The sequence below is a fragment of the Agelaius tricolor genome, unplaced genomic scaffold (genome assembly GCF_023055355.1).
Source record: "Agelaius tricolor isolate 1412-34295 unplaced genomic scaffold, bAgeTri1.0.p SCAF_138, whole genome shotgun sequence".
Taxonomy (NCBI): domain Eukaryota; kingdom Metazoa; phylum Chordata; class Aves; order Passeriformes; family Icteridae; genus Agelaius; species Agelaius tricolor.
In genome coordinates, this window is record NW_027269398.1 from 1 (window position 1) to 27,059 (window position 27,059).

At 52.1% G+C, this 27,059-nt stretch overlaps 1 protein-coding gene and 3 long non-coding RNA genes across 16 annotated transcripts in view; 2 read left to right on the plus strand and 2 right to left on the minus strand.

Annotated features, from left to right (window-relative positions):
- Positions 1-1,996: 1,996 nt before the first annotated feature.
- LOC139586779 (helicase SRCAP-like) overlaps positions 1,997-27,059 on the plus strand; it is a 31,824-nt gene continuing 6,761 nt past the window's right edge. Inside the window, exons 1-8 of the mRNA XM_071420399.1 lie at positions 1,997-2,413; positions 2,503-2,618; positions 6,366-6,559; positions 10,353-10,522; positions 12,978-13,174; positions 15,451-15,565; positions 16,826-17,008; positions 24,408-24,572. Of these exons, the coding sequence (XP_071276500.1) occupies positions 2,599-2,618; positions 6,366-6,559; positions 10,353-10,522; positions 12,978-13,174; positions 15,451-15,565; positions 16,826-17,008; positions 24,408-24,572 (1,044 nt within the window). The 5' untranslated portion in view covers positions 1,997-2,413; positions 2,503-2,598. The remainder of the gene's footprint in view (positions 2,414-2,502; positions 2,619-6,365; positions 6,560-10,352; positions 10,523-12,977; positions 13,175-15,450; positions 15,566-16,825; positions 17,009-24,407; positions 24,573-27,059) is intronic.
- Positions 13,118-14,321, minus strand: LOC139586781 (uncharacterized). 10 transcript variants are annotated; one of them, XR_011677992.1, is made up of 7 exons: positions 14,232-14,321; positions 14,068-14,200; positions 13,818-13,910; positions 13,655-13,696; positions 13,466-13,568; positions 13,313-13,414; positions 13,162-13,250 (listed from the first exon to the last, which is right to left on the minus strand). It is a non-coding gene; the product is annotated as an uncharacterized lncRNA (long non-coding RNA). The 10 variants fall into 10 exon arrangements; XR_011677987.1 differs by lacking the exon at positions 13,313-13,414 and having other exon boundaries at positions 13,191-13,281; positions 13,477-13,568; positions 13,818-13,868; positions 14,057-14,098; positions 14,130-14,200; XR_011677989.1 differs by having other exon boundaries at positions 13,191-13,281; positions 13,364-13,394; positions 13,477-13,568.
- On the minus strand, positions 15,004-15,565 carry LOC139586782 (uncharacterized). Of its 4 annotated transcripts, none has more exons than XR_011677996.1 (4): positions 15,430-15,565; positions 15,307-15,382; positions 15,124-15,244; positions 15,004-15,085 (listed from the first exon to the last, which is right to left on the minus strand). It is a non-coding gene; the product is annotated as an uncharacterized lncRNA (long non-coding RNA). The 4 variants fall into 4 exon arrangements; XR_011677995.1 differs by having other exon boundaries at positions 15,124-15,268; positions 15,332-15,393; positions 15,430-15,558; XR_011677994.1 differs by having other exon boundaries at positions 15,307-15,393; positions 15,430-15,558.
- Positions 15,779-16,578, plus strand: LOC139586783 (uncharacterized). Its single transcript, XR_011677998.1, has 4 exons — positions 15,779-15,832; positions 15,929-15,943; positions 16,007-16,195; positions 16,423-16,578. It is a non-coding gene; the product is annotated as an uncharacterized lncRNA (long non-coding RNA).

The window sequence follows — 27,059 nt, forward strand, 5'->3', positions numbered from 1 at the left end:
GGGAATTTTGGAGGGAAAATTTTGGGAATTTTGGGCAAATTTGTGAAAATTCAAGGGAAATTTTGGGGGAAATTTGGAGAATTTTGGGGGCTCTGGGGATGGGGAAAATTTGGGAATTTTGGTTGAAAAATTTGGGGAATTTTGGGCAAATTTTGGGGCAAATTCAGGGCAAAGTTTTGGGGATTCCGCGGCCGCTTTTGGGGCCATTTTGGGAATTTTTGTGCGAAATTTTTGGGATTTTTTTTATTGGGGAATTTTAATCCGATTTTTTCCCAAAGTTTTTCCCATCAATCCTCGGAATTTTGGCCACTTTTGGGGTTTTTTTCTGCCGATTTTGGGCATTTTAAATCCGAATTTTTGTGCCAATTTTGACCATTTTAACCCCGATTCCTTCTGGAATTTTTTCCCAATTTTTTCCCTCAGGAATCCCTGGAAATTTTCAGAATTTGGGGCCATTTTTTGGGTATTTTAGTGCAGATTTTGGGTCATTTTAATGCAGATTTTGGGGTATTTTAGTGCAGATTTTGGGTGTTTTTAATGCGATTTTCATGCGGATTTTGACCATTTTAAATCCTGATTTTTCCCGGAATTTTTTCCCAATATTTTTCCCAATTTTTCCCCTCAGGAATTGCTGGAATCTCCTTAAGTTTGGGACCATTTTGGGGTCATTTAGTGCAGAATTTGGGATATTTTAGTGCAGATTTTGAGCGTTTTTAATGCAGATTTTGGCCATTTTTAATGCGATTTTCATGCGGATTTTGACCATTTTAACCCTGATTTTTCTGGAATTTTTCCTGGAATTTTTTTCCCAATATTTTCCCAATATTTTTCCCCTCAGGAATCTCTGGAATCTCCTCAAATTTGGGGCCATTTTGGGGTATTTTAGTGCAGATTTTGGCCATTTTTAATGCGATTTTCTTGCCAATTTTGACCATTTTAACCCTGATTTTTCCCGGAATTTTTCCCGGAATTTTTTCCCAATATTTTTCCCCTCAGGAATCCCTGGAATCTCCTTAACTTTGGGGCCATTTTGGGGTCATTTTAGTGCAAATTTGTGGATATTTTACTGCAGATTTTGGCCATTTTTAATGCGATTTTCATTCTGATTTTGACCATTTTTAATCCAATTTTTCCCGGAATTTTTTCCCAATATTTTTCCCCTCAGGAATCTCTGGAATCTCCTTAAGTTTGGGGCCATTTTGGGGTCATTTTAGTGCAGAATTTGGGATATTTTAATGCAGATTTTGGCCATTTTTAATGCGATTTTAATGCGGATTTTGACCATTTTTAATCCAATTTTTCCCGGAATTTTTTCCCAATATTTTCCCAATATTTTTCCCCTCAGGAATCCTGGAATCTCCTTAACTTTGGGGCCATTTTGGGGTCATTTTAGTGCAAATTTGTGGATATTTTACTGCAGATTTTGGCCATTTTTAATGCGATTTTCATTCTGATTTTGACCATTTTTAATCCAATTTTTCCCGGAATTTTTTCCAATATTTTTCCCCTCAGGAATCTCTGGAATCTCCTCAAATTTGGGCCATTTTGGGGTCATTTTAGTGCAGAATTTGGGGATATTTTACTGCAGATTTTGAGCGTTTTTAGTGCAGATTTTGGCCATTTTTAATGCGATTTTCTTGCCGATTTTGACCATTTTAACCCCGATTTTTCCTGGAATTTTTCCCAGAATTTTTTCCCAATATTTCCCAATATTTTTCCCCTCAGGAATCTCTGGAATCTCCTTAAGTTTGGGGCCATTTCTGGGTGTTTTAGTGCAGAATTTGGGGTCATTTTAGTGCCGGTTCTGGGATATTTTACTGCAGATTTTGGGCGTTTTTAATGCGATTTTCTGCTGATTTTGACCATTTTTAATCCAATTTTTCCCGGAATTTTTTCCCAATATTTTTCCCAATATTTTTCCCCTCAGGAATCCCTGGAATCTCCTTAACTTTGGGGCCATTTTGGGGTCATTTTAGTGCAGATTTTGGGCATTTTTCAGGGAGATTTTGGCCATTTTTAATGCGATTTTCATTCTGATTTCAGCCATTTTTAATCCAATTTTTCCCGGAATTTTTTTCCCAATATTTCCCAATATTTTTTCCCCTCAGGAATCCCTGGAATCTCCTTAACTTTGGGGCCATTTCTGGGTATTTTAGTGTAGATTTTGGGATATTTTAGTGCAGATTTTGAGCGTTTTTAATGCAGATTTTGGGTGTTTTTAATGCGATTTTCATGCGGATTTTGAGCATTTTTAATCCAATTTTCCCAGAATTTTTTCCCAATATTTTCCCAATATTTTTCCCCTCAGGAATCCCTGGAATCTCGCCGTGCCCGGGGCCGCGCCGAGCGCCTGGAGCGGCTGCTGAGGCTGAACGAGCAGCGCTGCGGCCTCAGCCCCGTCTACGGCCGGGAGGTGACTCCGGCGTCCCCTGGGGAATTTTGGGGGAATTTTGGGATTTTTTGGGATTTTTTTGGGATTTTTTGGGATTTGTTTCCCCACAGGTCCTGCAGTTCCTGACGCTGCCCCCCAGGGAAATCCGGAGCCCGGGGGGGGCCCTGGACAGCGCCGTGCTCGGGCCCCCCCAGCGCCTGCAGCAGATGAAGCCCATCCTCGACAGGTCAGGAAACTTCGGGAAGGTTCGGGAATTTTGAGGGATTTTTAGGGATTTTTTTTAAGGATTTTTAAAGGATTTTTAGGGATTTTTTTCCGATTTTTTTCCGATTTTTTTTTTTTTATTTTTTTCTGATTTTTTAAGGATTTTTTCGGATTTTTTTCCAATTTTTTTCTGATTTTTTCGGATTTTTTTCTGATTTTGGGAGTTTTTTTTTATTTTTTCTAAATTTTTTCTGAATTTTTTCTGATTTTTTTCTGAATTTTTTCCAATTTTTAGGGATTTTTTAAAGGATTTTTAAAGGATTTTTTAGGGATTTTTTCTGATTTTTTTCCGATTTTTTAAGGATTTTTTTCGGATTTTTTAAGGATTTTTTTCGGATTTTTTAAGGATTTTTTAAGATTTTTTTCAGATTTTTTAGGAATTGTTTTCTGATTTTTTTAAGGATTTTTTTCCGGTTTTTTTTCTGATTTTTTCCATTTTTTCGGATTTTTTAGGGATTTTTTTTCTGATTATTTAAGGATTTTTTTAGGGATTTTTAAGGGATTTTTTTCTGAATTTTTCTGAATTTTTTCTGAATTTTTCTGAATTTTTTCCAATTTTATAGGGATTTTTTTCTGATTTTTTAGGATTTTTAAAGGATTTTTCTGGTTTTTTAGGGATTTTTTTCTGATTTTTTAGGGATTTTTTTCTGATTTTTTCTGATTTTAGGGGATTTTTTTCTGATTTTTTTCTGATTTTTTTTAGGAATTTTTTCTGAATTTTTTCCAATTTTTTAGGGATTTTTTTCTGATTTTTTAGGGATTTTTTTTCTATTTTTTAGAGATTTTTTAAGGATTTTTTTCGTAATTTTCCGGATTGTTTTCAGATTTTTTTCTGAGTTTTAGGGATATTTTTCTGATTTTTTTAGGGTATTTTCTTTTTTTTATTTTTAGGATTTTTTTTCGGATTTTTAAGGATTTTTTTTCTGATTTTTTTTTCGGATTTTTTGCTGATTATTTAGGCATTTTTTAAGGATTTTTTTTCAGATTTTTCTGATTTTTGGGGTTTTTCTGATTTTTTTTTTTTTTTCTGATTTTTTTTCCGATTTGTTTCTGATTTTTTCCAATTTTTTAGGATTTTTTAGGATTTTTTAGGGATTTTTTTCTGATTTTTTTCTGATTTTTAAAGGATTTTTTAAGATTTTTTTTCGGATTCTTTAGGAATTTTTTTCTGATTTTTTTAAGGATTTTTTTCTGATTTTTTTCCGATTTTTTTGGGGATTTTTTTCTGATTTTTTAAGGATTTTTTAAGACTTTTTTTTTTATTTTTTAGGAATTTTTTTCTGATTTTTTTCTGAATTTTTTCTGAATTTTTTCCAATTTTTTAGGGATTTTTTTCTGATTTTTTAGGGATTTTTTCTGATTTTTTTTCTGAATTTTTTCTGAATTTTTTCCAATTTTTTAGGGATTTTTTTCTGATTTTTTAGGGATTTTTTCTGATTTTTTCCGATTTTTTTTTGTTTGTTTCTGATTTTTTTCTGATTTTTTAATGATTTTTTCAGATTTTTTTGGGGGATTTTTTTCTGATTTTCTAAGGATTTTTTAAGATTTTTTTAGGAATTTTTTTCTGATTTTTTTAAGGATTTTTTTCGGATTTTTTCAGATTTTTTCTGATTTTTTTAGGATTTTTTAAGGATTTTTTGGGGTTTTTTTCTGATTTTTTTCTGATTTTTTTCGGATTTTTTGCTGATTTTTAGGGATTTTTTTCTGATTTTTTCTGATTTTTTGGGGATTTTTTTCTGAATTTTTTCTGAATTTTTTCTGATTTTTTCAATATTTTTTCCGATTTTTTAGAATTTTTTTTTTAATTTTTTAAGGATAATTTTCCAGATTTTTTTTCTGATTTTTTGGGGATTTTTTTCGGATTTTTTTCGGATTTTTTCTGATTTTTTTTCTGATTTTTTAAAGATTTTTTAAGGATTTTTTTCTGATTTTTTAAAGATTTTTTTAGGATTTTTTTTCTGATTTTTTAGGATTTTTTTTCCGATTTTTTCTGATTTTTAAGGACTTTTTTCTGATTTTTTAGGGATTTTTTTAGGGTTTTTTTTCTGATTTTTTCGGATTTTTTTTATTTTATTTTTTAAGGATTTTTTTCGGATTTTTTTAGGATTTTTTCGGATTTTTTTTCCAATTTTTGGGGGATTTTTTTGGGGATTTATTTGGTGATTTTTGGGAATTTTTGGGGGAATTTATTTGGGATTTATTTGGGATTTTTTTGGGATTTTTTTGGTGATTTCTGGGAAATTTTTGGGGATTTATTTGGTGATTTTGGGGAACCCAATGTCCCCATGGGCCAGTCCAAGTCACTTTATGGGGGGATCCAGAACCTTTGGACCATTCCACATCCCCATAGGGGTGTCCCAATGTCCCCAAGGTGTCCCCAAGGTGCCACCGCCCATCTCCGTGTCCCCAAATCCCCATTTCAGTGTCCCCAATTCCCCATTGCAGTGTCCCCAATGTCCCCAGGGGTGTCCCCAAATCCCCAGGGGTGTCCCCAATGTCCCCATGGGCCAGTCCAAGTCACTTTAGGGGGGGATCCAGGGCCTTTGGACCATTCCACATCCCCATAGGGGGAGCCCAGCCCCCCCATATCGATGTCCCCAAGGTGCCACCACCCCATTTCCGTGTCCCCAAATCCCCATCTCAGTGTCCCCAAATCCCCATTTCAGTGTCCCCAATGTCCCCAGGGGTGTCCCCAATGTCCCCATGGGCCAGTCCAAGTCACTTTAGGGGGGGATCCAGTTTCTTTGGACCATTCCACATCCCCTTAGGGGGTGTCCCACTGTCCTCAGTGATGTCCCCAAGGTGCCACCTCCCCGTCTCCGTGTCCCCTGTCCAGGTTCCTGGTGGTGGTGCCGGCGGTGGCCTCCCGGGGCGTGTCCCCAGTGTCCCCATGGGCCAGTCCAAGTCACTTTAGGGGGGCATCCAGGACCTTTGGGCTCTTCCATCTCCTCTTAGGGGGAGCCCAGCCCCCCATATCGATGTCCCCAAGGTGCCACCTCCCCGTCTCCGTGTCCCCTCCTCAGGTTCCTGGTGGCGGTGCCGGCGGTGGCCTCCCGGGGCGTGTCCCCAGTGTCCCCATGGGCCAGTCCAAGTCACTTTAGGGGGGGATCCGCTGACTCCAGTGCCACAATCCCCCCATAAGGCAGTGTCCCAGTGTCCCCAGTGATGTCCCCAAGGTGCCACCGCCCCATTTCAGTGTCCCCAAATCCCCATGGAGAGGTTCTAATGTCCCCATAGGCCAGTCCAAGTCACTTTAGGGGGGGATCCAGTTTCTTTGGACCATTCCACATCCCCTTAGGGGGTGTCCTACTGTCCCCAGTGATGTCCCCAAGGTGCCACCTCCCCGTCCCCGTGTCCCCTGCCCAGGTTCCTGGTGGCGGTGCCGGCGGTGGCCTCCCGGGGCGTGTCCCCAGTGTCCCCATGGGCCAGTCCAAGTCACTTTAGGGGGGGATCCGCTGACTCCAGTGCCACAATGCCCCCATAAGGCGGTGTCCCAGTGTCCCCAGTGATGTCCCCAAGGTGCCACCGCCCCATTTCAGTGTCCCCAAATCCCCATGGAGAGGTTCTAATGTCCCCATAGGCCAGTCCAAGTCACTTCAGGGGGGGATCCAGTTTCTTTGGACCATTCCACATCCCCTTAGGGGGTGTCCCACTGTCCTCAGTGATGTCCCCAAGGTGCCACCTCCCCGTCCCCGTGTCCCCTGCCCAGGTTCCTGGTGGCGGTGCCGGCGGTGGCCTCCCGGGGCGTGTCCCTGCACAGCGGCCGCCCCCCGCCCTGGGCGCAGCGGCAGCGGCAGCGCCTGGAGCAGCGGCTGCGGGAGGAGCTGCGGGCCCGCGGCGCTCACCTGGCCCAGGGGCTGCAGACGCAGTTCCCTGACCCGCGGCTGGTGCAGTACGACTGCGGTGAGGGGACACTGGGGACATTGAGGGGACACCGGGGACAGCCGGGGGGGTGGGGACAACCGGGGGGTGGGGACAGTCAGGGGGGTTGGGGACAGTCAGAGGGGTGGGGACAGCTGGGGGGGCGGGGACATCCAGGGGGGTTGGGGACAACCAGGGGGGTTGGGGACATTGGGGACATTGAGGGGACACCGGGGACAGCCGGGGGGGTGGGGACAGTCAGGGGGGTGGGGACAGTCAGGGGGGTGGGACAGTCAGGGGGGTTGGGGACAGCCAGGGGGGTTGGGGACATTGGGGACATTCAGGGGGCTGGGGACATCCAGAGGAGTGGGGACAGTCAGGGTGGGTTGGGGACATTGAGGGCATTGGGGACATCCAGAGGGGTTGGGGACACCAGGGACAGCCAGGGGCGCTGGGGACAGTTAGGGGGATTGGGGACATTGAGGGTGTTGGGGACATTGAGGGCACTGGGGACATCCAGAGGGATTGGGGACATTGAGGAGATTGGGGACATCCAGAGGGGTTGGGGACATTGGGGATGTTGAGGGGACTGGGGACATCCAGGGGACTGGAGACATTGGGGACATGGAGGGGGCTGGGGACATCCAGAGGGGTTGGGGACATTGAGGACATTGAGGGGACTGGGGACATGGAGGGGACACTGGGGGTGTTGGGGACATTGAGGGTGTTGGTGACATCCAGGGGCTGGGGACACTCAGGGGGGTTGGGGACTCTGGGGACACTCGGGGCGCTGGGGACAGCCAGGGGGATTGGGGACATTGAGGGGATTGGGGACACTGGGGACACTCGGGGCGCTGGGGACAGCCAGGGGGCCTGGGGACATTGAGGGTATTGGGGACACTGGGGACACTTGGGGCGCTGGGGACACTCAGGGGGCTGGGGATGTTGGGGACATTGAGGGGATTGGGGACACTGGGGACACTCGGGGCGCTGGGGACACTCAGCGGGGTGGGGACACTCAGGGGGCGGGGGACATTCAGGGGAGTTGGGGACGTTGGGGACGTTGGGGGGATCGGGGATGTTGAGGGGGTTGGGGACATCCAGAGGGGTTGGGGACGCTGGGGACATTGAGGGGATTGGGGACACTCAGGGGGCTGGAGACAGTCAGTGGGGTTGGGGATGTTGGGGACAGTCAGAGGGGCTGGGGACAGCCAGGGGGGTTGGGGACATTGAGGGGATTGGGGACACTGGGGACATTGGGGACATTGAGGGGATTGGGGACATCTGGGGACACTCAGGGGGCTGGGGACAGTCAGAGGGGTTGGGGACATCCAGAGGGATCGGGGACGTTGGGGACATGGAGGGGACTGGGGACATGGAGGGGGTTGGGGACACTCAGGGGGGTTGGGGACTCGGGACACTCGGGGCGCTGGGGACAGCCAGGGGGCCTGGGGACATTGAGGGGATTGGGGACATCCAGGGGCGTTGGGGACTTTGAGGGCATTGGGGACATTGAGGGCATTGGGGACATCCAGGGGATTGGGGACACTGGGGGACATTGGGGGTTTTGGGGTCATTTTGGGTCTGGGGGTCACAGGAGGACTCAAGGGACATTGGGGACATTGGGGACGTTGGGGACATTGGAGATGTTGGGGACATTGGAGAAGTTGGGGACATTGGGGACATTGAGCAAAAATGGTGGAAAATTGGGGGAAAATGGTGGGAAAGTGGGAAAAAATGGGATTGGGGACATTGGGGACATTCAGGGACATTCAGGGACATTGGGGACATTGAGCAAAAATGGGGAACGTTGGGAAAAAATGGGGGAAAATTGGGAAAAAATGGGGGAAAATTGGGAAAAATGGGATTGGGGACATTGGGGACATTGGGAAAAAATGGGGGAAAATTGGGAAAAAAATGGGATTGGGGACATTGGGGAACATTCAGGGACATTGGGGACATTGGGGACATTGAGCAAAAATGGGGAACGTTGGGAAAAAATGGGGGAAAATTGGGAAAAAATGGGATTGGGGACATTGAGGAAAAAATGGTGAAAAATTGGGAAAAAATGGGGGAAAATTGGGAAAAAATGGGATTGGGGACATTGGGGACATTGGGGACATTGGGGACGCTGAAGGATCCCTGCACCCCATTCCCTGTCCCCACCTGTCCCTCACTGGGATCAATTCAGGGAATTTTTGGGTGAATTTCGCTGATTTTTGGGGCCAATTTAATGAATTTTGGGACCAAATCTTTGGGATTTTTTTCGGATTTTTTGGGGTTTTTGGTGTCCCCCACTTGTCCCTCACCGGGACCAATTCAGGGAATTTTTCAGTGAATTTTGCTGATTTTTGGGGCCAATTTTGGGGTAAAATCTTTGGGATTTTGGGCATTTTTTTAAAGATTTTTTGGGGTTTTTGGTGTCCCTCACTGTGACCAATTTTTAAGTGAATTTCGCTGATTTTTGGGGCAAATTCAGTGAATTTTGAGGTCAAAATCTTGGGGATTTTTTTAGGATTTTTTGGGTGTTTTCAGCGTCCCTCACCTGCCCCTCACCTGTGCACAATACATTGAATTTTTAAGTGAATTTTGCTGATTTTTGGGGCCGATTTAACGAATTTTGGGCTAAAATCTCGGGGATTTTTTGTATTTTTTGGGTTTTTTGCTGTCCCTCATCTGTCCCTCACCTGTGCCTCACCTGTCCCTCACTGTGACCAATTTTGTGAATTTTTGGGTGAATTTTGCTGATTTTTGGGGTCGATTCAGTGAATTTTGAGGTAAAATCTTTGGGATTTTTTTAGGATTTTTTGGGATTTTTGGTGTCCCTCACTGTGACCAATTCAGTGAATTTTTAAGTGAATTTCGCTGATTTTTTGGGTAAAATCTTTGGGATCTCTTTTATTTTTTCAGGAATTTTTTTAAGTAGATTCAGGTAACTTTTGGGGCCAATTTAGTGAATTTTGGGGGTAAAATCTTTGGGATGTTTTTAGGATTTTTTGGGGTTTTTGGTGTCCCTCACTGGGACCAATTCAGGGAATTTTTGGGTGAATTTCGCTGATTTTTGGGACCAATTCAGTGAATTTTGGGCTAAAATCTCGGGGATTTTTTGTATTTTTCGGGTGTTTTCAGCGTCCCTCACCTGCCCCTCACCTGTGCACAATACATTGAATTTTTAAGTGAATTTTGCTGATTTTTGGGGCCGATTTAATGAATTTTGGGGTAAAATCTTTGGGATTTTTTTAGGATTTTTTGGGGTTTTTGGTGTCCCTCACCTGCCCCTCACTGGGATCAATTCAGGGAAATTTTAAGTGAATTCTGCTGATTTTTGGGGCCGATTTAGTGAATTTTGAGGTCAAAATCTTGGGGATTTTTTTAGGATTTTTTGGGTGTTTTCAGCGTCCCTCACCTGCCCCTCACCTGTGCACAATACATTGAATTTTTAAGTGAATTTCGCTGATTTTTGGGGTCGATTCAGTGAATTTTGGGGTAAAATCTTTGGGGATTTTTTTAGGATTTTTTGGGGTTTTTTGGTGTCCCTCACCGTGACCAACTCAGTGAATTTTTACATGAATTTTGCTGATTTTTGGGACCGATTTAACGAATTTTGGGCTAAAATCTTGGGGATTTTTTGTATTTTTTGGGTGTTTTCTGCCTCCCTCACCTGTCCCTCACCTGTGCCTCACCTGTTCCTCACTGTGACCAATACATTGAATTTTTAAGTGAATTTCTCTGATTTTTGGGGCCGATTTAACGAATTTTGGGCTAAAATCTCGGGGATTTTTTGTATTTTTCGGGGTTTTTCTGCCTCCCTCACCTGCCCCTCACCTGTGCCCAGGTAAGCTGCAGGCCCTGGACGTGCTCCTGCGCCGGCTGCGCGCCGGGGGGCACCGGGTGCTGATCTTCACGCAGATGACGCGGATGCTGGACGTGCTCGAGCGCTTCCTCACCTTCCACGGGCACATCTACCTGCGCCTGGACGGCTCCACCCGCGTGGAGCAGAGACAGGTGAGCCCTGATACACCTGGGGTACACCTGGGATACACCTGGGTACACCTGGGTGCAGTTAGAGACACCTGGGATACACCTGGGATACACCTGGGGCACATCTACCTGCGCCTGGACGGCTCCACACGTGTGGAGCAGAGACAGGTGAGCCCGGATACACCTGGGGAGGGGTCAGACACACCTGGGATACACCTGGGATACACCTGGGATACACCTGGGTGCAGTTAGAGACACCTGGGATACACCTGGATACACCTGGGGCACATCTACCTGCGTCTGGACGGCTCCACCCGCGTGGAGCAGAGACAGGTGAGCCCTGACACACCTGGGATACACCTGGGATACACCTGGGTGCAGTTAGAGACACCTGGGATACACCTGGGATACACCTGGATACACCTGGGATACACCTGGGTGCAGTTAGAGACACCTGGGACACACCTGGGACACACCTGGGGCACATCTACCTGCGCCTGGACGGCTCCACCCGCGTGGAGCAGAGACAGGTGAGCCCTGACACACCTGGGGAGGGGTCAGACACACCTGGGATACACCTGGGATACACCTGGGTGCAGTTAGACACACCTGGGATACACCTGGGACACACCTGGGTGCGCCTGGGATACACCTGGACACACCTGGGTGGGGTCAGACACACCTGGGATACAGCTGGGTACACCTGGGTGTGATTGGGATACACCTGGGTACACCTGGGATATACCTGGGTGGGGTTAGACACACCTGGGATACACCTGGGATACATCTGGGATACACCTGGGATACACCTGGGTGCAGTTAGAGACACCTGGGATACACCTGGATACACCTGGGTGTGATTGGGATACACCTGGGTGGGGTCAGACACACCTGGGATACACCTGGGTACACCTGGGTGGGGTCAGACACACCTGGGATACACCTGGATACACCTGGGACACACCTGGGTACACCTGGGATACACCTGGGATACACCTGGATACACCTGGGATACACCTGGGTGCAGTTAGAGACACCTGGGACACACCTGGGACACACCTGGGTGCAGTTAGAGACACCTGGGATACACCTGGATACACCTGGGTGCAGTTAGAGACACCTGGGATACACCTGGGATACACCTGGGGCACATCTACCTGCGCCTGGACGGCTCCACACGCGTGGAGCAGAGACAGGTGAGCCCGGATACACCTGGGATACACCTGGGCAAAGTTAGGTGTGGCTGGGATACCCCTGGGTGCAGTCAGGTGTGGCTGAGACACACCTGGAGGCTGTAGCACCTCCAGGTGTGCCCCAGGTGCTCCAAACTGACTCCCAGGTGTACCCAGGTGTGTCCCAGGTGTCTCAGGTGAGCTCCTGAGTGCCCTGAGGTCCAACCCAGGTGTGCCCCAGGTGTGCCCCAGGTGCTCCAAGCTCATGCCCAGGTGTGCCCCAGGTATCTCAGGTGTACCCAGGTGTGTCCCAGGTGTCTCAGGTGTGCCCCAGGTTTGCCCCAGCTGCCCCCAGCTGAGTCCCTGGTACCTCAGGTGTGCCCCAGGTGTGCCCCAGGTGTGCCCCAGTTATCTCAGGTGTGCCTGAGGTGTCTCAGATGTGCCCAGGTGTGCCCCAGCTATCTCAGGTGTGCCCCAGGTGCACCAAGCTCACTCCCAGGTGTGCCCCACCTATCTCAGGTGTACCCAGGTGCTCCAAGCTCACTCTCAGGTGTGCCCAGGTGTGTCCCAGGTGTGCTGCTGAGTGCCCTGAGGTCCAACCCAGGTGTGTCCCAGGTGTGTCCCAGGTGTGCCCCAGGTGCTCCAAACTCACTCTCAGGTGTGCCCCAGGTGTGTCCCAGGTATCTCAGGTGAGCTCCTGAGTGCCCTGAGGTCCAACCCAGGTGTGCCCAGGTGTGCCCCAGGTGTGCCCCAGCTATCTCAGGGTGTGCCCAGGTGTGCCCCAGGTGTGCCCCAGCTATCTCAGGGTGTGCCCAGGTGTGCCCAGGTGTGTCCCAAGCTCACTCCCAGGTGTGTCCCAGCTATCTCAGGTGTGCCCAGGTGTGCCCCAGGTGCACCAAGCTCACTCCCAGGTGTGCCCCAGGTGTCTTGGGTGTGCCCTGGGTGTGCCCAGCTGTGCCCCAGCTATCTCAGGGTGTGCCCAGGTGTGCCCAGGTGTGTCCCAAGCTCACTCCCAGGTGTGCCCCAGGTGTCTCAGGTGTGCCCCAGGTGTGCCCCAGCTATCTCAGGGTGTGCCCAGGTGTACCCAGGTGTGCCCCAGCTGTACCCAGGTGTGCCCCAGGTGTCTCAGGTGTGCCCAGGTGTGCCCAGGTGTGCCCCAGCTATCTCAGGTGTGCCCCAAGCTCACTCCCAGGTGTGCCCCAGCTATCTCAGGTGTGCCCCATGTATCTCAGCTGTGCCCCGCCCCTCACCTGTGCGTTCACCTGTGCCCCGCCTCTCACCTGTGCCCCGCCCACCTGTGCCCGCAGGCCCTCATGGAGCGCTTCAACGCCGACAAGCGAATCTTCTGCTTCATCCTCTCCACGCGCTCGGGCGGCGTCGGCGTCAACCTGGCGGGGGCGGACACGGTCGTGTTCTACGACTCGGACTGGAACCCGACCATGGACGCGCAGGCGCAGGACAGGTGCCACCGCATCGGCCAGACCCGCGACGTGCACATCTACAGGTGAGCACACACCTGGGGAGCTCACCTGTGCAGGGATTTGGGAGTTAGGAGCTCACCTGTAGCACCTGGAGCTCACCTGTGCAGGTACTTGGGAGTTATGGACTCACCTGTGCACCTGGAGAAGCACCTGGTGCTCACCTGTGCAGGTATTTGGGATCTAGGAGCTCACCTGTAGCACCTGGAGCTCACCTGTGTGGCTCTATGGGAGTTATGGACTCACCTGTGCAGCTGGAGAAGCACCTGGTGCTCACCTGGGCAGGTATTTGGGATTTAGGAGCTCACCTGTAGCACCTGGAGCTCACCTGTGCAGGGATTTGGGTACCTGGGCAGGTACAGGTGCCACCGCATCGGCCAGACCCGCGACGTGCACATCTACAGGTGAGCACACACACACCTGGGAGGCGAGTTAGGAGCTCACCTGGAGCTCACCTGTAGCACCTGGAGCTCACCTGTGTGGCTCTATGGGAGTCAGGAGCTCACCTGGAGCTCACCTGGACAGGTAGTTGGGATTTAGGAGCTCACCTGGGCAGGGATTTGGGTACCTGGGCAGGCGCAGGTGCCACCACATCGGCCACACCCGCGACGTGCACATCTACAGGTGAGCACACCTGGGCAGGGATTGGGGAGCTCACCTGGAGCTCACCTGTGCAGGTACTTGGGAGTTTTGGACTCACCTGTGCAGCTGGAGAAGCACCTGGAGCTCACCTGTGTGGCTGTGTGGGATTTAGGAGCTCACCTGGAGCTCACCTGGGCAGGTAGTTGGGAGTTAGGAGCTCACCTGGGCAGGGATTGGGGTACCTGGGCAGGTGCCGCCGCATCCGCCACACCCGCGACGTGCACATCTACAGGTGAGCACACCTGGGAGGGGATTGGGGAGCTCACCTGGAGCTCACCTGTGTGGCTGAATGGGAGTCAGGAGCTCACCTGTGCAGGGATTTGGGATTTAGGAGCTCACCTGTAGCACCTGGAACTCACCTGGGCAGGTATTTGGGAGTTCTGAGCTCACCTGTAGCACCTGTAGCTCACCTGTGTGGCTGCATGGGAGTTATGGACTCACCTGTTCAGGGATTTGGGTACCTGGGCAGGCGCAGGTGCCACCGCATCGGCCACAGCCGCGACGTGCACATCTACAGGTGAGCACACCTGGAGCTCACCTGTGCAGGTGTTTGGGATTTGCTCACCTGGGGCTGTTCCCAGGTGTTACCTGTGTCTCACCTGTCCTTACCTGTGTTTCACCTGTGTCCCTCCCCTGTCCCTCCCCCGTGTCCCACCCGTGTCCCACCTGTGTCCCACCTCTCACCTGTGTCCAACTCGTATCTCACCTGTCCCTCACCTGTGTCTCACCCATGTCCCACCTGTGTCCCTCCCTGGTCCCTCCCCTGTCCCTCACCTGTCCCTCACCTGTGTCCCACCTGTGTCCCTCACCTGTGTCACTCACCTGTGTCTCACCTGTGTCCCTCACCTGTGTCCCACCTGTGTCCCTCACCTGTGTCCCTCACCTGTGTCCCACCTGTGTCCCTCACCTGTGTCCCTCATCTGTGTCCCACCTGTGTCCCTCACCTGTGTCCCTCACCTGTGTCCCACCTGTGTCCCTCACCTGTGTCCCTCATCTGTGTCCCACCTGTGTCCCTCACCTGTGTCCCTCATCTGTGTCCCACCTGTGTCCCTCACCTGTGTCCCACCTGTGTCCCTCACCTGTGTCCCTCACCTGTGTCCCACCTGTGTCCCTCACCTGTGTCCCTCACCTGTGTCCCACCTGTGTCCCTCACCTGTGTCCCTCATCTGTGTCCCACCTGTGTCCCTCACCTGTGTCCCTCATCTGTGTCCCACCTGTGTCCCTCACCTGTGTCCCACCTGTGCAGGTTGATCTCGGAGCGCACGGTTGAGGAGAACATTCTCAAGAGCCCATACCTGTGTCCATACCTGTGTGTCTCACCTGTGTCCCTCACCTGTGTCCATACCTGTGTCCCTCACCTGTGTCTCACCTGTCCATCTCACCTGTGTCCGTCTCACCTGTGCAGGTTGATCTCGGAGCGCACGGTTGAGGAGAACATTCTCAAGAGCCCATACCTGTGTCCATACCTGTGTCCATACCTGTGTGTCTCACCTGTGTCCATACCTGTGTGTCTCACCTGTGTCCATACCTGTGTCCCTCACCTGTGTCCATACCTGTGTCCCTCACCTGTGTGTCTCACCTGTGTCCCTCACCTGTGTCTCACCTGTGTCCATACCTGTGTCCATACCTGTGTCCATACCTGTCCATCTCACCTGTGCAGGTTGATCTCGGAGCGCACCGTTGAGGAGAACATTCTCAAGAAGGCCAATCAGAAGCGGCTCCTGGGGGACATGGCCATCGAGGGCGGCAACTTCACCACGGCCTACTTCAAACAGGTGAGGCCCCGCCCCCCGACAGGTGAGGCCCCGCCCCCGCAGGTGTGACCCCCCCCCGACAGGTGAGGCCCCTGACAGGTGAGACCCCGCCCCCAACAGGTGAGACCCCGCCCCTTACAGGTGAGACCCCGCCCCCTGACAGGGGAGGCCCCGCCCCTGACAGGTGAGGCCCCGCCCCCCGCAGGTGAGACCCCACCCCTGACAGGTGAGACCCGCCCCCAACAGGTGAGACCCCACCCCCAGCAGGTGAGACCCCGCCCCCAGCAGGTGAGAGCCTGACAGGTAAGGCCCCGCCCCCACGTGAGACCCCACCCCCCACAGGTGAGACCCCACCCCCAGATGGTGAGGCCCCACCCCCGACAGGTGAGACCCTGACAGGTGAGACCCCGCCCCTGACAGGTGAGACCCTGCCCCCATCAGGTGAGACCCCACCCCCAACAGGTGAGGGCAGGGCCCCAACCTGGGAGGGGTTTGGGGGTCCCAGGTGGGTTCCAGGTGCGGAGGAACCTCCTGAGGGCACTTTGGGGGTGTCCAGGTGAGGCTCAGGTCCCCCCAGGTGTCCCCAGGTGTCCCCAGGTGAGGTTCAGGTGGGTTCAGGTGTCCCCAGGTGTGACCCAGGTGTGTCCCCAAGTGCCCCCAGCTTCCCCCAGGTGTCCCCATGTGAGGTTCAGGTGGGTCTGGGTCGGTTCTGGGTGTGTCCAGGTATCCCGGGTGTGCCCAGGTGTGTCCCTAGGTGTGTCCCAGCTGTCCCCAGCTGTACCCAGGTGTGTCCCAGCTGTCCCCAGGTGTGCCCAGGTGTCCCCAGGTGTGCCCAGGTGTGTCCCTAGGTGTGTCCAGCTCTCCCCAGCTGTGCCCAGGTACCCCCAGCTGTCCCCAGGTGTGTCCCTAGGGGTGTCCCCAGGTGTGCCCAGGTGCCCCCAGCTGTGCCCAGGTGTCCCCAGGTGTGTCCCCAGGTGTGCCCAGGTGCCCCCAGGTTTGCCCAGGTGTGTCCCTACGGGTGTCCCCAGCTGCCCCCAGGTATGTCCCAGGTGTGCCCAGGTGCCCCCAGGTGTGTGCCCAGGTGTCCCCAGGTGTCCCCAGCTGTCCCCAGGTGTGCCCAGGTGCGCCCAGGTGTGTCCCCAGCTGTCCCCAGGTGTCCCCAGGTGCCCCCAGGTGTGCCCAGGTGTCCCCAGCTGCCCCCAGGTGTCCCCAGCTGCCCCCAGGTGCCCCCAGGTGTGCCCAGGTGTGCCCAGGTGTGCCCAGGTGTGCCCGTGCCCGCAGCAAACCATCCGCGAGCTCTTCGACATGGCGCCCGAGGAACCGGCCCGGGAGCGGGGGGACGGCGACGGGGACAGGGGCACGGACGGACACAGGGACCGCGGGACGGACGGACACAGGGACAGGGACGCGCCCGAGGACGACGAGGACCCCGCGGCCACCAGGAGGACGCACATCCTGGAGCAGGTGAGGGGCACCTGGCACAGGTGGGGTCCCCAAAAACGGACCCAAAAATGGACACCAAAGAGCTCAAAAATGGACCCAAAAATGGACCCAAAAGAGCCCAAACATGGGCCCAAAATGGCCCCAAAAATGGCCCTAAAAGAGCTCAAAAATAGACCTAAAATGGCCCCAAAAGGACCCAAAAATGGGCCCAGAATGGACCCAAAATGGACCCAATATGGACCCAAAATGGACCCAAAAATGGACCCAACATGGACCCAAAAGAGCCCAAAAATGGCCCCAAAATAGACCCAGAATGGACCCCAAAAGAGCCCAAAATTGGACCCAAAAATGGCCCCAGAATGGACCCAAAAGAGCCCAAAAATGGCCCCAAAAGAGCCCAAAAATGGACCCAAAAATGGCCCCAAAAGAGCCCAAAAATGGACCCAAAAATGGCCCAAAAGTGGCCCCAAAAGGGCCCCAAAAATAGACCCAAAATGGCCCCAAAAATGGTTCCAAAAATGGACCCAGAATGGACCCAAAAGAGCCCAAAAATGGCCCAAAAGAGCCCAAAAATGGACCCAGAATGGACCCAAAAATGGACCCAAAATGTCCCCGAAATGGACCCAAAAATGGCCCCAAACGGGCCCAAAAATGGACCCAAAAACTGCCCAAAAGTGGCCCCAAAAGGGCCCCAAAAATGGACCCAAAATGGCCCCAAAAGAGCCCAAAAATGGCCCCAAAGGGCCCCAAAATGGCCTAAAATGATCCCAAAAGAGCCCAAAAATGGACCCAAGATGGCTCCAAAATGGACCCAAAAATGGACTCAAAAATGCCCCCAAATGGCCCCAAAAATGGTCCTAAAAGAGGCCAAATATGGCCCAAAAATGGCCCAAAATGGACCTAAAAGAGCCAAAAAATGAACCTAAAATGGCCCCGAAATGGCCCCAAAGGAGCCCAAAAATGGACCCAGAATGGCTCCAAAATGGACCCAAAAGAGCCCAAAAATGGCTCCAAAATGGACCCAAAAAAGGTCCTAAAATGGCCCAAAATGGACCCAAAATGGACCCAAAAATGGCCCCAAAATGGACCCAAAAAAGGTCCTAAAATGGCCCAAAATGGACCCAAAAGAGCCCAAAAATGGCTCCAAAATGGACCCAAAAAAGGCCCTAAAATGGCCCAAAATGGCCCCAAAAGAGCCCAAAAATGCCCCAAAATGGCCCAAAAATGGCCCCAATATGGACCCAAAATGGCCCAATATGGACCCAAAAGAGCCACAAAATGGACCCAGAATGGGCCCAAAAATGTCCCAATATGGACCTAAAATGGCCCAAAAATGGACCCAGAATGGGCCCAAAAATGGACCCAAAAATGGCCTCAAAATGGCCCAAAAATGGACCCAAAAATGGCCCAAAAATGGCCCAAAATGGACACAAAAGAGCCCAAAAAAGACCTACAAATGGACCGTAAAGAGCCCAAAAATGGCCCCAAAAATGGACCCAAAAGGGCCCAAAAATGACCTAAAAATGGCCCAAAATGGATCCAGAATGGGCCCAAAAAGGACCCAAAAATGGCCCAAAATGGACCCAGAATGGACCCAAAAGAGTCCAAAAATGGCCCCAAAAATGGACCCAAAAGAGCCCAAAAGGGCCCAGAAATGGACCCAAAAATGACCCAATATGGACCCAAAAATGGCCCAAAATGGACCCAAAATGACCCAATATGGACCCAAAAATGGCCCAAAAATGGACCCAAAATGACCCAATATGTCCCTCCAATGTCCTAAATGTCCCCGAGTGTCCCCAGTGTCCCCAGTGTCCCCGATGTCCCCAAACGGTCCCCAAAATGGACCCTCAGTGTCCCCAAATGTCCCCAAATGGCTCCCAATGTCCCCAATGTCCCCAGTCCCAATTTTCCGCCATTTTCCCCCATTTTTCCGCCATTTTTCGTCCAATTTTTTCCCCCGTTTTTTCCCAATTTTTCCCCCATTTGTCCCCAACGATGTCCCCAATGTCCCCCCAATGCCCCCGATGTCCCCAGTCCCATTTTTTCCAATTTTCTGCCATTTTTTTCCCAATGTCCCCAGTGTCCCCCCAATGTCCTGAATGTCCCCAATGTCCCCAGTCCCAATTTTCTGCCATTTTTCTGCCATTTTTCATCCAATTTTTTCACTGTTTTTTCCCAATTTTTCCCCAATGTCCGCAACCCCCCTGATTGTCCCCAATGTCCCCAATGCACCCCAATGTCCCCAATGCCATTTTTCCCAATTTTCCGCCATTTTCCCACCATTTTTCCGCCATTTCTCTGCCATTTTTCTGCCATTTTTCGTCCAATTTTCGTCCAATTTTTTCCCAATTTTTTCACCGTTTTTTCCCCAATTTTCCCCCATTTTTCCCCAACGCTGTCCCCAGGCTCTGTGCGGGGCCGAGGACCCCGAGGACATCCGGGCGGCCTCGCAGGCCCAGGCCGAGCACGTGGCCCCAATGTCCCCAATGTCCCCCCAATGTCCCCAGTGTCCCCAGTCCCATTTTTCCGCCATTTTCTCCCCATTTTTCATCCAATTTTTTCACCATTTTTTCCCAAGTTTTCTCCCATTTTTTCCCAATGTCCCCAATGCCTCCATTGTCCCCCCAGTGTCCCCAGTGTCCCCAGTGTCCCCAATGTCCCCAGTCCCAATTTTCCGCCATTTTTCTGCCATTTTTCGTCCAATTTTCGTCCAATTTTCGTCCAATTTTCGTCCAATTTTTTCCCAATTTTTTCACCGTTTTTCCCCAATTTTCCCCCATTTTTCCCCACTGCTGTCCCCAGGCTCTGTGTGGGGCCGAGGACCCCGAGGACATCCGGGCGGCCTCGCAGGCCCAGGCCGAGCACGTGGGCCCAATGTCCCCAATGTCCCCCCAATGTCCCCATTTTTCCCAATTTTCCGCCATTTTCCCACCATTTTCCCGCCATTTTTCTCCCCATTTTTCGTCCAATTTTTTCCCCGTTTTTTCCCAAATTTTCTCCCATTTGTCCCCAACGATGTCCCCAATGTTGTCCCCAATGTCCCCAGGCTCTGTGTGGGGCCGAGGACCCCGGGGACATCCGGGCGGCCTCGCAGGCCCAGGCTGAGCACGTGGCCCCAGTGTCCCCTCAATGTCCCCAATCCCATTTTTCCCAATTTTCCACCATTTTTCCACCATTTTCTCCCAATTTTTCGTCCAAATTTCCCCCAATTTTCTCCCATTTTTCCCCAATGTCCCCAGTCCCAATTTTCCGCCATTTTCCCACCATTTTTCCGCCATTTTCCCACCATTTTTCCGCCATTTCTCTGCCATTTTTCCGCCATTTTTCGTCCAATTTTCGTCCAATTTTTTCCCAGTTTTTTCACCCTTTTTTCCCCAATTTTCCCCCATTTTTCCCCAACGCTGTCCCCAGGCTCTGTGCGGGGCCGAGGACCCCGGGGACATCCGGGCAGCCTCGCAGGCCCAGGCCGAGCACGTGGCCCCAGTGTCCCCTCAATGTCCCCAATCCCATTTTTCCCAATTTTCCACCATTTTTCCACCATTTTCTCCCAATTTTTCGTCCAAATTTCCCCCAATTTTCTCCCATTTTCCCCAATGTCCCCCCAATGTCCCCAGTCCCAATTTTCCGCCATTTTCCCACCATTTTTCCGCCATTTCTCTGCCATTTTCCCACCATTTTTCTCCCATTTTTCTGCCATTTTTCGTCCAATTTTTTCCCAATTTTTTCACCGTTTTTTCCCAATTTTTCCCCAACGCTGTCCCCAATGGTGTCCCCAGGCTCTGTGCGGGGCCGAGGACCCCGAGGACATCCGGGCGGCCTCGCAGGCCCAGGCCGAGCACATGGCCCCAATGTCCCCAGTGTCCCCCCAATGTCCCCAGTGTCCCCAGTCCCATTTTTCCGCCATTTTCTCCCCATTTTTCATCCAATTTTTTCACCATTTTTTCCCAAGTTTTCTCCCATTTTTTCCCAATGTCCCCAATGCCTCCATTGTCCCCCCAGTGTCCCCAGTGTCCCCAATGTCCCCAATGTCCCCAGTCCCATTTTTCCGCCATTTTTCTGCCATTTTTCGTCCAATTTTTGTCCAATTTTCGTCCAATTTTTTCCCAATTTTTTCACCGTTTTTTCCCCAATTTTCCCCCATTTTCTCTCAACGTCCCAAATTTTTCCCCAACGCTGTCCCCAATGCTGTCCCCAGGCTCTGTGCAGGGCCGAGGACCCCGAGGACATCCGGGCGGCCTCGCAGGCCCAGGCCGAGCACGTGGCCCCAATGTCCCCAATGTCCCCCCAATGTCCCCAGTGTCCCCAGTCCCATTTTTCCGCCATTTTCTCCCCATTTTTCATCCAATTTTTTCACCATTTTTTCTCAAGTTTTCTCCCATTTTTTCCCAATGTCCCCAATGCCTCCATTGTCCCCCCAGTGTCCCCAGTGTCCCCGATGTCCCCAAACGGTCCCCAAAATGGACCCTCAGTGTCCCCAAATGTCCCCAAATGGCTCCCAATGTCCCCAATGTGCCCAGTCCCAATTTTCCGCCGTTTCCCCCCATTTTTCCGCCATTTTTCGTCCAATTTTTTCCCCGTTTTTTCCCAATTTTTCCCCCATTTGTCCCCAACGATGTCCCCAATGTCCCCCCAATGCCCCCGATGTCCCCAGTCCCATTTTTTCCAATTTTCTGCCATTTTTTTCCCAATGTCCCCAGTGTCCCCCCAATGTCCTGAATGTCCCCAATGTCCCCAGTCCCAATTTTCTGCCATTTTTCTGCCATTTTTCATCCAATTTTTTCACTGTTTTTTCCCAATTTTTCCCCAATGTCCGCAACCCCCCTGATTGTCCCCAATGTCCCCAATGCACCCCAATGTCCCCAATGCCATTTTTCCCAATTTTCCGCCATTTTCCCACCATTTTTCCGCCATTTCTCTGCCATTTTTCCGCCATTTTTCGTCCAATTTTCGTCCAATTTTTTCCCAGTTTTTTCACCCTTTTTTCCCCAATTTTCCCCCATTTTTCCCCAACGCTGTCCCCAGGCTCTGTGCGGGGCCGAGGACCCCGAGGACATCCGGGCGGCCTCGCAGGCCCAGGCCGAGCACGTGGGCCCAATGTCCCCAATGTCCCCCCAATGTCCCCATTTTTCCCAATTTTCCGCCATTTTTCCACCATTTTCCCGCCATTTTTCTCCCCATTTTTCGTCCAATTTTTTCCCCGTTTTTTCCCAAATTTTCTCCCATTTGTCCCCAACGATGTCCCCAATGTTGTCCCCAATGTCCCCAGGCTCTGTGTGGGGCCGAGGACCCCGGGGACATCCGGGCGGCCTCGCAGGCCCAGGCTGAGCACGTGGCCCCAGTGTCCCCTCAATGTCCCCAATCCCATTTTTCCCAATTTTCCACCATTTTTCCACCATTTTCTCCCAATTTTTCGTCCAAATTTCCCCCAATTTTCTCCCATTTTTCCCCAATGTCCCCAGTCCCAATTTTCCGCCATTTTCCCACCATTTTTCCGCCATTTCTCTGCCATTTTCCCACCATTTTTCTCCCATTTTTCTGCCATTTTTCGTCCAATTTTCGTCCAATTTTTTCCCAATTTTTTCACCGTTTTTTCCAATTTTTCCCCAACCCTGTCCCCACTGCTGTCCCCAGGCTCTGTGCGGGGCCGAGGACCCCGAGGACATCCGGGCGGCCTCGCAGGCCCAGGCCAAGCACGTGGTCCCAATGTCCCCAGTGTCCCCCCAATGTCCCCAGTGTCCCCAGTCCCATTTTTCCGCCATTTTCTCCCCATTTTTCATCCAATTTTTTCACCATTTTTTCCCAAGTTTTCTCCCATTTTTTCCCAATGTCCCCAATGCCTCCATTGTCCCCCCAGTGTCCCCAGTGTCCCCAGTGTCCCCAATGTCCCCAGTCCCAATTTTCCGCCATTTTTCTGCCATTTTTCGTCCAATTTTCGTCCAATTTTCGTCCAATTTTCGTCCAGTTTTTTCCCAATTTTTTCACCGTTTTTTCCCCAATTTTCCCCAATGTCCCCAATCCCTGATGCTGTCCCCAGGCTCTGTGCGGGGCCGAGGACCCCGAGGACATCCGGGCGGCCTCGCAGGCCCAGGCCGAGCACGTGGGCCCAATGTCCCCAATGTCCCCCCAATGTCCCCATTTTTCCCAATTTTCCGCCATTTTCCCACCATTTTCCCGCCATTTTTCTCCCCATTTTTCGTCCAATTTTTTCCCCGTTTTTTCCCAAATTTTCTCCCATTTGTCCCCAACGATGTCCCCAATGTTGTCCCCAATGTCCCCAGGCTCTGTGTGGGGCCGAGGACCCCGGGGACATCCGGGCGGCCTCGCAGGCCCAGGCTGAGCACGTGGCCCCAGTGTCCCCTCAATGTCCCCAATCCCATTTTTCCCAATTTTCCACCATTTTTCCACCATTTTCTCCCAATTTTTCGTCCAAATTTCCCCCAATTTTCTCCCATTTTTCCCCAATGTCCCCAGTCCCAATTTTCCGCCATTTTCCCACCATTTTTCCGCCATTTCTCTGCCATTTTTAGTCCAATTTTCGTCCAATTTTCGTCCAATTTTTTCCCAATTTTTTTACCGTTTTTTCCAATTTTTCCCCAACCCTGTCCCCAATGGTGTCCCCAGGCTCTGTGCGGGGCCGAGGACCCCGAGGACATCCGGGCGGCCTCGCAGGCCCAGGCCGAGCACGTGGCCCCAATGTCCCCAATGTCCCCCCAATGTCCCCAGTGTCCCCAGTCCCATTTTTCCGCCATTTTCTCCCCATTTTTCATCCAATTTTTTCACCATTTTTTCCCAAGTTTTCTCCCATTTTTTCCCAATGTCCCCAATGCCTCCATTGTCCCCCCAGTGTCCCCAGTGTCCCCAGTGTCCCCAATGTCCCCAGTCCCATTTTTCCGCCATTTTTCTGCCATTTTTCGTCCAATTTTCGTCCAATTTTCGTCCAATTTTTTCCCAATTTTTTCACCGTTTTTTCCCCAATTTTCCCCCATTTTTCCCCAATGTCCCCATTTTTCCCCAACGCTGTCCCCAGGCTCTGTGCGGGGCCGAGGACCCCGAGGACATCCGGGCGGCCTCGCAGGCCCAGGCCGAGCACGTGGCCCCAATGTCCCCAATGTCCCCCAATGTCCCCAGTCCCATTTTCCACCATTTTTCCCCCATTTTCTCCCCATTTTTCATCCAAATTTTTCCCAATTTTCTGCCATTTTTTTCCCAATGTCCCCCCAATGTCCCCAGTCCCAATTTTCCGCCATTTTCCCACCATTTTTCCGCCATTTCTCTGCCATTTTCCCACCATTTTTCTCCCATTTTTCTGCCATTTTTCGTCCAATTTTCGTCCAATTTTTTCCCAATTTTTTCACCGTTTTTCCCCAATTTTCCCCCATTTTTCCCCAATGTCCCCAATCCCTGATGCTGTCCCCAGGCTCTGTGTGGGGCCGAGGACCCCGAGGACATCCGGGCGGCCTCGCAGGCCCAGGCCGAGCACGTGGCTGCCATGGCCGAGTTCAGCGAGAGCCCCAGCCCCGAGGGAGCCCCCGAGGAGGAGCTGAGCAAGGCCGAGCAGGAAATCGCGGCGCTGGTGGAACAGGTGAGGGACACACCTGGGGACACACCTGGGACACACCTGGGGACACCTGGGACAGATAAAACACACCTGGGACAGGTTAGGACAGGTAAAACACACCTGGGGATGTGAGGGTGGAGGAGCTGAGCAAGGCCGAGCAGGAGATCGTGGCACTGGTGGAACAGGTGAGGGACACACCTGGGGACAGCTGAGACACACCTGGAGACAGCTGGGGACAGCTGGGACAGATAAAACACACCTGGGGCAGGTGAGGGTGGAGGAGCTGAGCAAGGCCGAGCAGGAGATCATGGCACTCGTGGAACAGGTGAGACACACCTGGGGACACACCTGGGGACACCTGAGAGACACCTAGGGACAGCTGGGACACCTGGGACAGGTGAGGGACACCTGGGGACAGGTGAGGGACACCTGGGGACAGCTGGGACACCTGGGACAGGTGAGGGTGGAGGAGCTGAGCAAGGCCAAGCAGGAGATCGCGGCACTGGTGGAACAGGTGAGACACACCTGGGGACAGCTGGGGACACCGGGGACACCTGGGACACACCTGGGGACACCTGAGGGACACCTGGACAGGTGAGGGATACCTGGGGACACACCTGAGGACAGCTGGGGACACCTGGGGCAGGTGAGGGTGGAGGAGCTGAGCAAGGCCGAGCAGGAGATGGCGGCGCTGGTGGAACAGGTGAGGGACACACCTGGGGACACCTGGGACACACCTGGGGACACCTGGGACACAGTTTGGACAGGTGAGGGACACTTGGGACAGGTAAAGCACACCTTGGACAGGTTGGGACAGGTAAAACACACCTGGGGCAGGTGGGACACACCTGAGACAGGTGAGGGACACCTTGGACAGGTTAGGACAGGTGAGGGACACCTGGGACACCTGAGATACACCTAGGGACAGCTGGGGACACCTGGACAGGTGAGGAACACCTGGGGCAAGTGAGACAGGTGAGGGTGGAGGAGCTGAGCAAGGCCGAGCAGGAGATGGCGGCGCTGGTGGAACAGGTGAGGGACACACCTGGGGACAGCTGGGACACACCTGGGGACACCTGGGACACACCAGGGACACACCTGAGCACAGCTGGGGACACCTGGGGACACACCTAGGGAGGGGAGGGACACCTGAGACACACCTGGGGCAGGTAAGGCACACCTGGGACAGGGGAGGGTGGAGGAGCTGAGCAAGGCCGAGCAGGAGATCGCGGCACTGGTGGAACAGGTGAGGGACACCTGGGGCAGGTGGGACACACCTGGGGACAGCTGGGGACAGCTGGGACACAGCTGGGGACACCTGGGACAGGTGAGGGACACCTGGGGACACACCTGGGGACAGCTGGGACGCCTGGGGACACCTGGGGGCACGTGGGGACACCTGGGACAGGTGAGGGTGGAGGAGCTGAGCAAGGCCGAGCAGGAGATCGTGGCACTCGTGGAACAGGTGAGACACACCTGGGGACACACCTGGGGACACCTGAGAGACACCTAGGGACAGCTGGGACACCTGGGACAGGTGAGGGACACCTTGGACAGGTTAGGACAGGTGAGGGACACCTGGGACACCTGGGACAGGTGAGGGTGGAGGAGCTGAGCAAGGCCGAGCAGGAGATCACGGCACTGGTGGAACAGGTGAGACACAGCTGGGGACACCTGGGACACACCTGGGACACACCTGGGACACCTGAGATACACCTGGGGACACCGGGGACACCTGGGACACACCTGGGACACCTGAGGGACACCTGGGACACCTGGGGATGGGTGAGGGACACACCTGGGGATGGGTGAGGGACACAGCTGGGGCAGGTAGGGACAGGTAAAACACACCTGGGACACCTGAGGGACCCTTGGGACACCTGGGACAGGTGAGGGACACACCTGGGACACCTGAGGGACACACCTGGGACAGGTAAAACACACCTGGGACAGGTGAGGGACACCTGAGGGACACCTGGGACAGGTGAGGGACACCTGGGACAGGAGAGGAACACACCTGGGACAGGTAAAACACACCTGGGGCAGGTGAGGGTCACACCTGGGACACCTGAGGGACACCTGGGACAGGTGAGGGGGGTCCCCAGGTGCTTTTGCCCCCTCCCCAAATTTAGGGGCCCCATTTTTTTCCCCCATTAATTTTGGGGGGGATTTGGGGCTTTTTTGATTTTTTTTTTAATGATTTTTTGGGGGAAATTTGGGGCTTTTTGGGGCTTTTTTTGAACCGGGATTTTTTTTGGGGGGGTGGGGTCCCCCTGATCCAGAATTTTTTTTTTGGGGGGGGGTCCCCAGGTGCTGCTGCCCCCTCCCCAAATTTAGGGGTCCCATTTTTTCCCCCGTTAATTTTGGGGGGATTTTGGGGCTTTTTTTAATTTAGGATTTTTTTTTTAGGGGGGGTCTCTCTGATCCAGGATTTTTTTTTTGGGGGGGGGGGATCCTTGGGGGGGTCTCCAGGCTCTCCTGACCCCTCCCCAAATTTTGGGGGTCCCACTT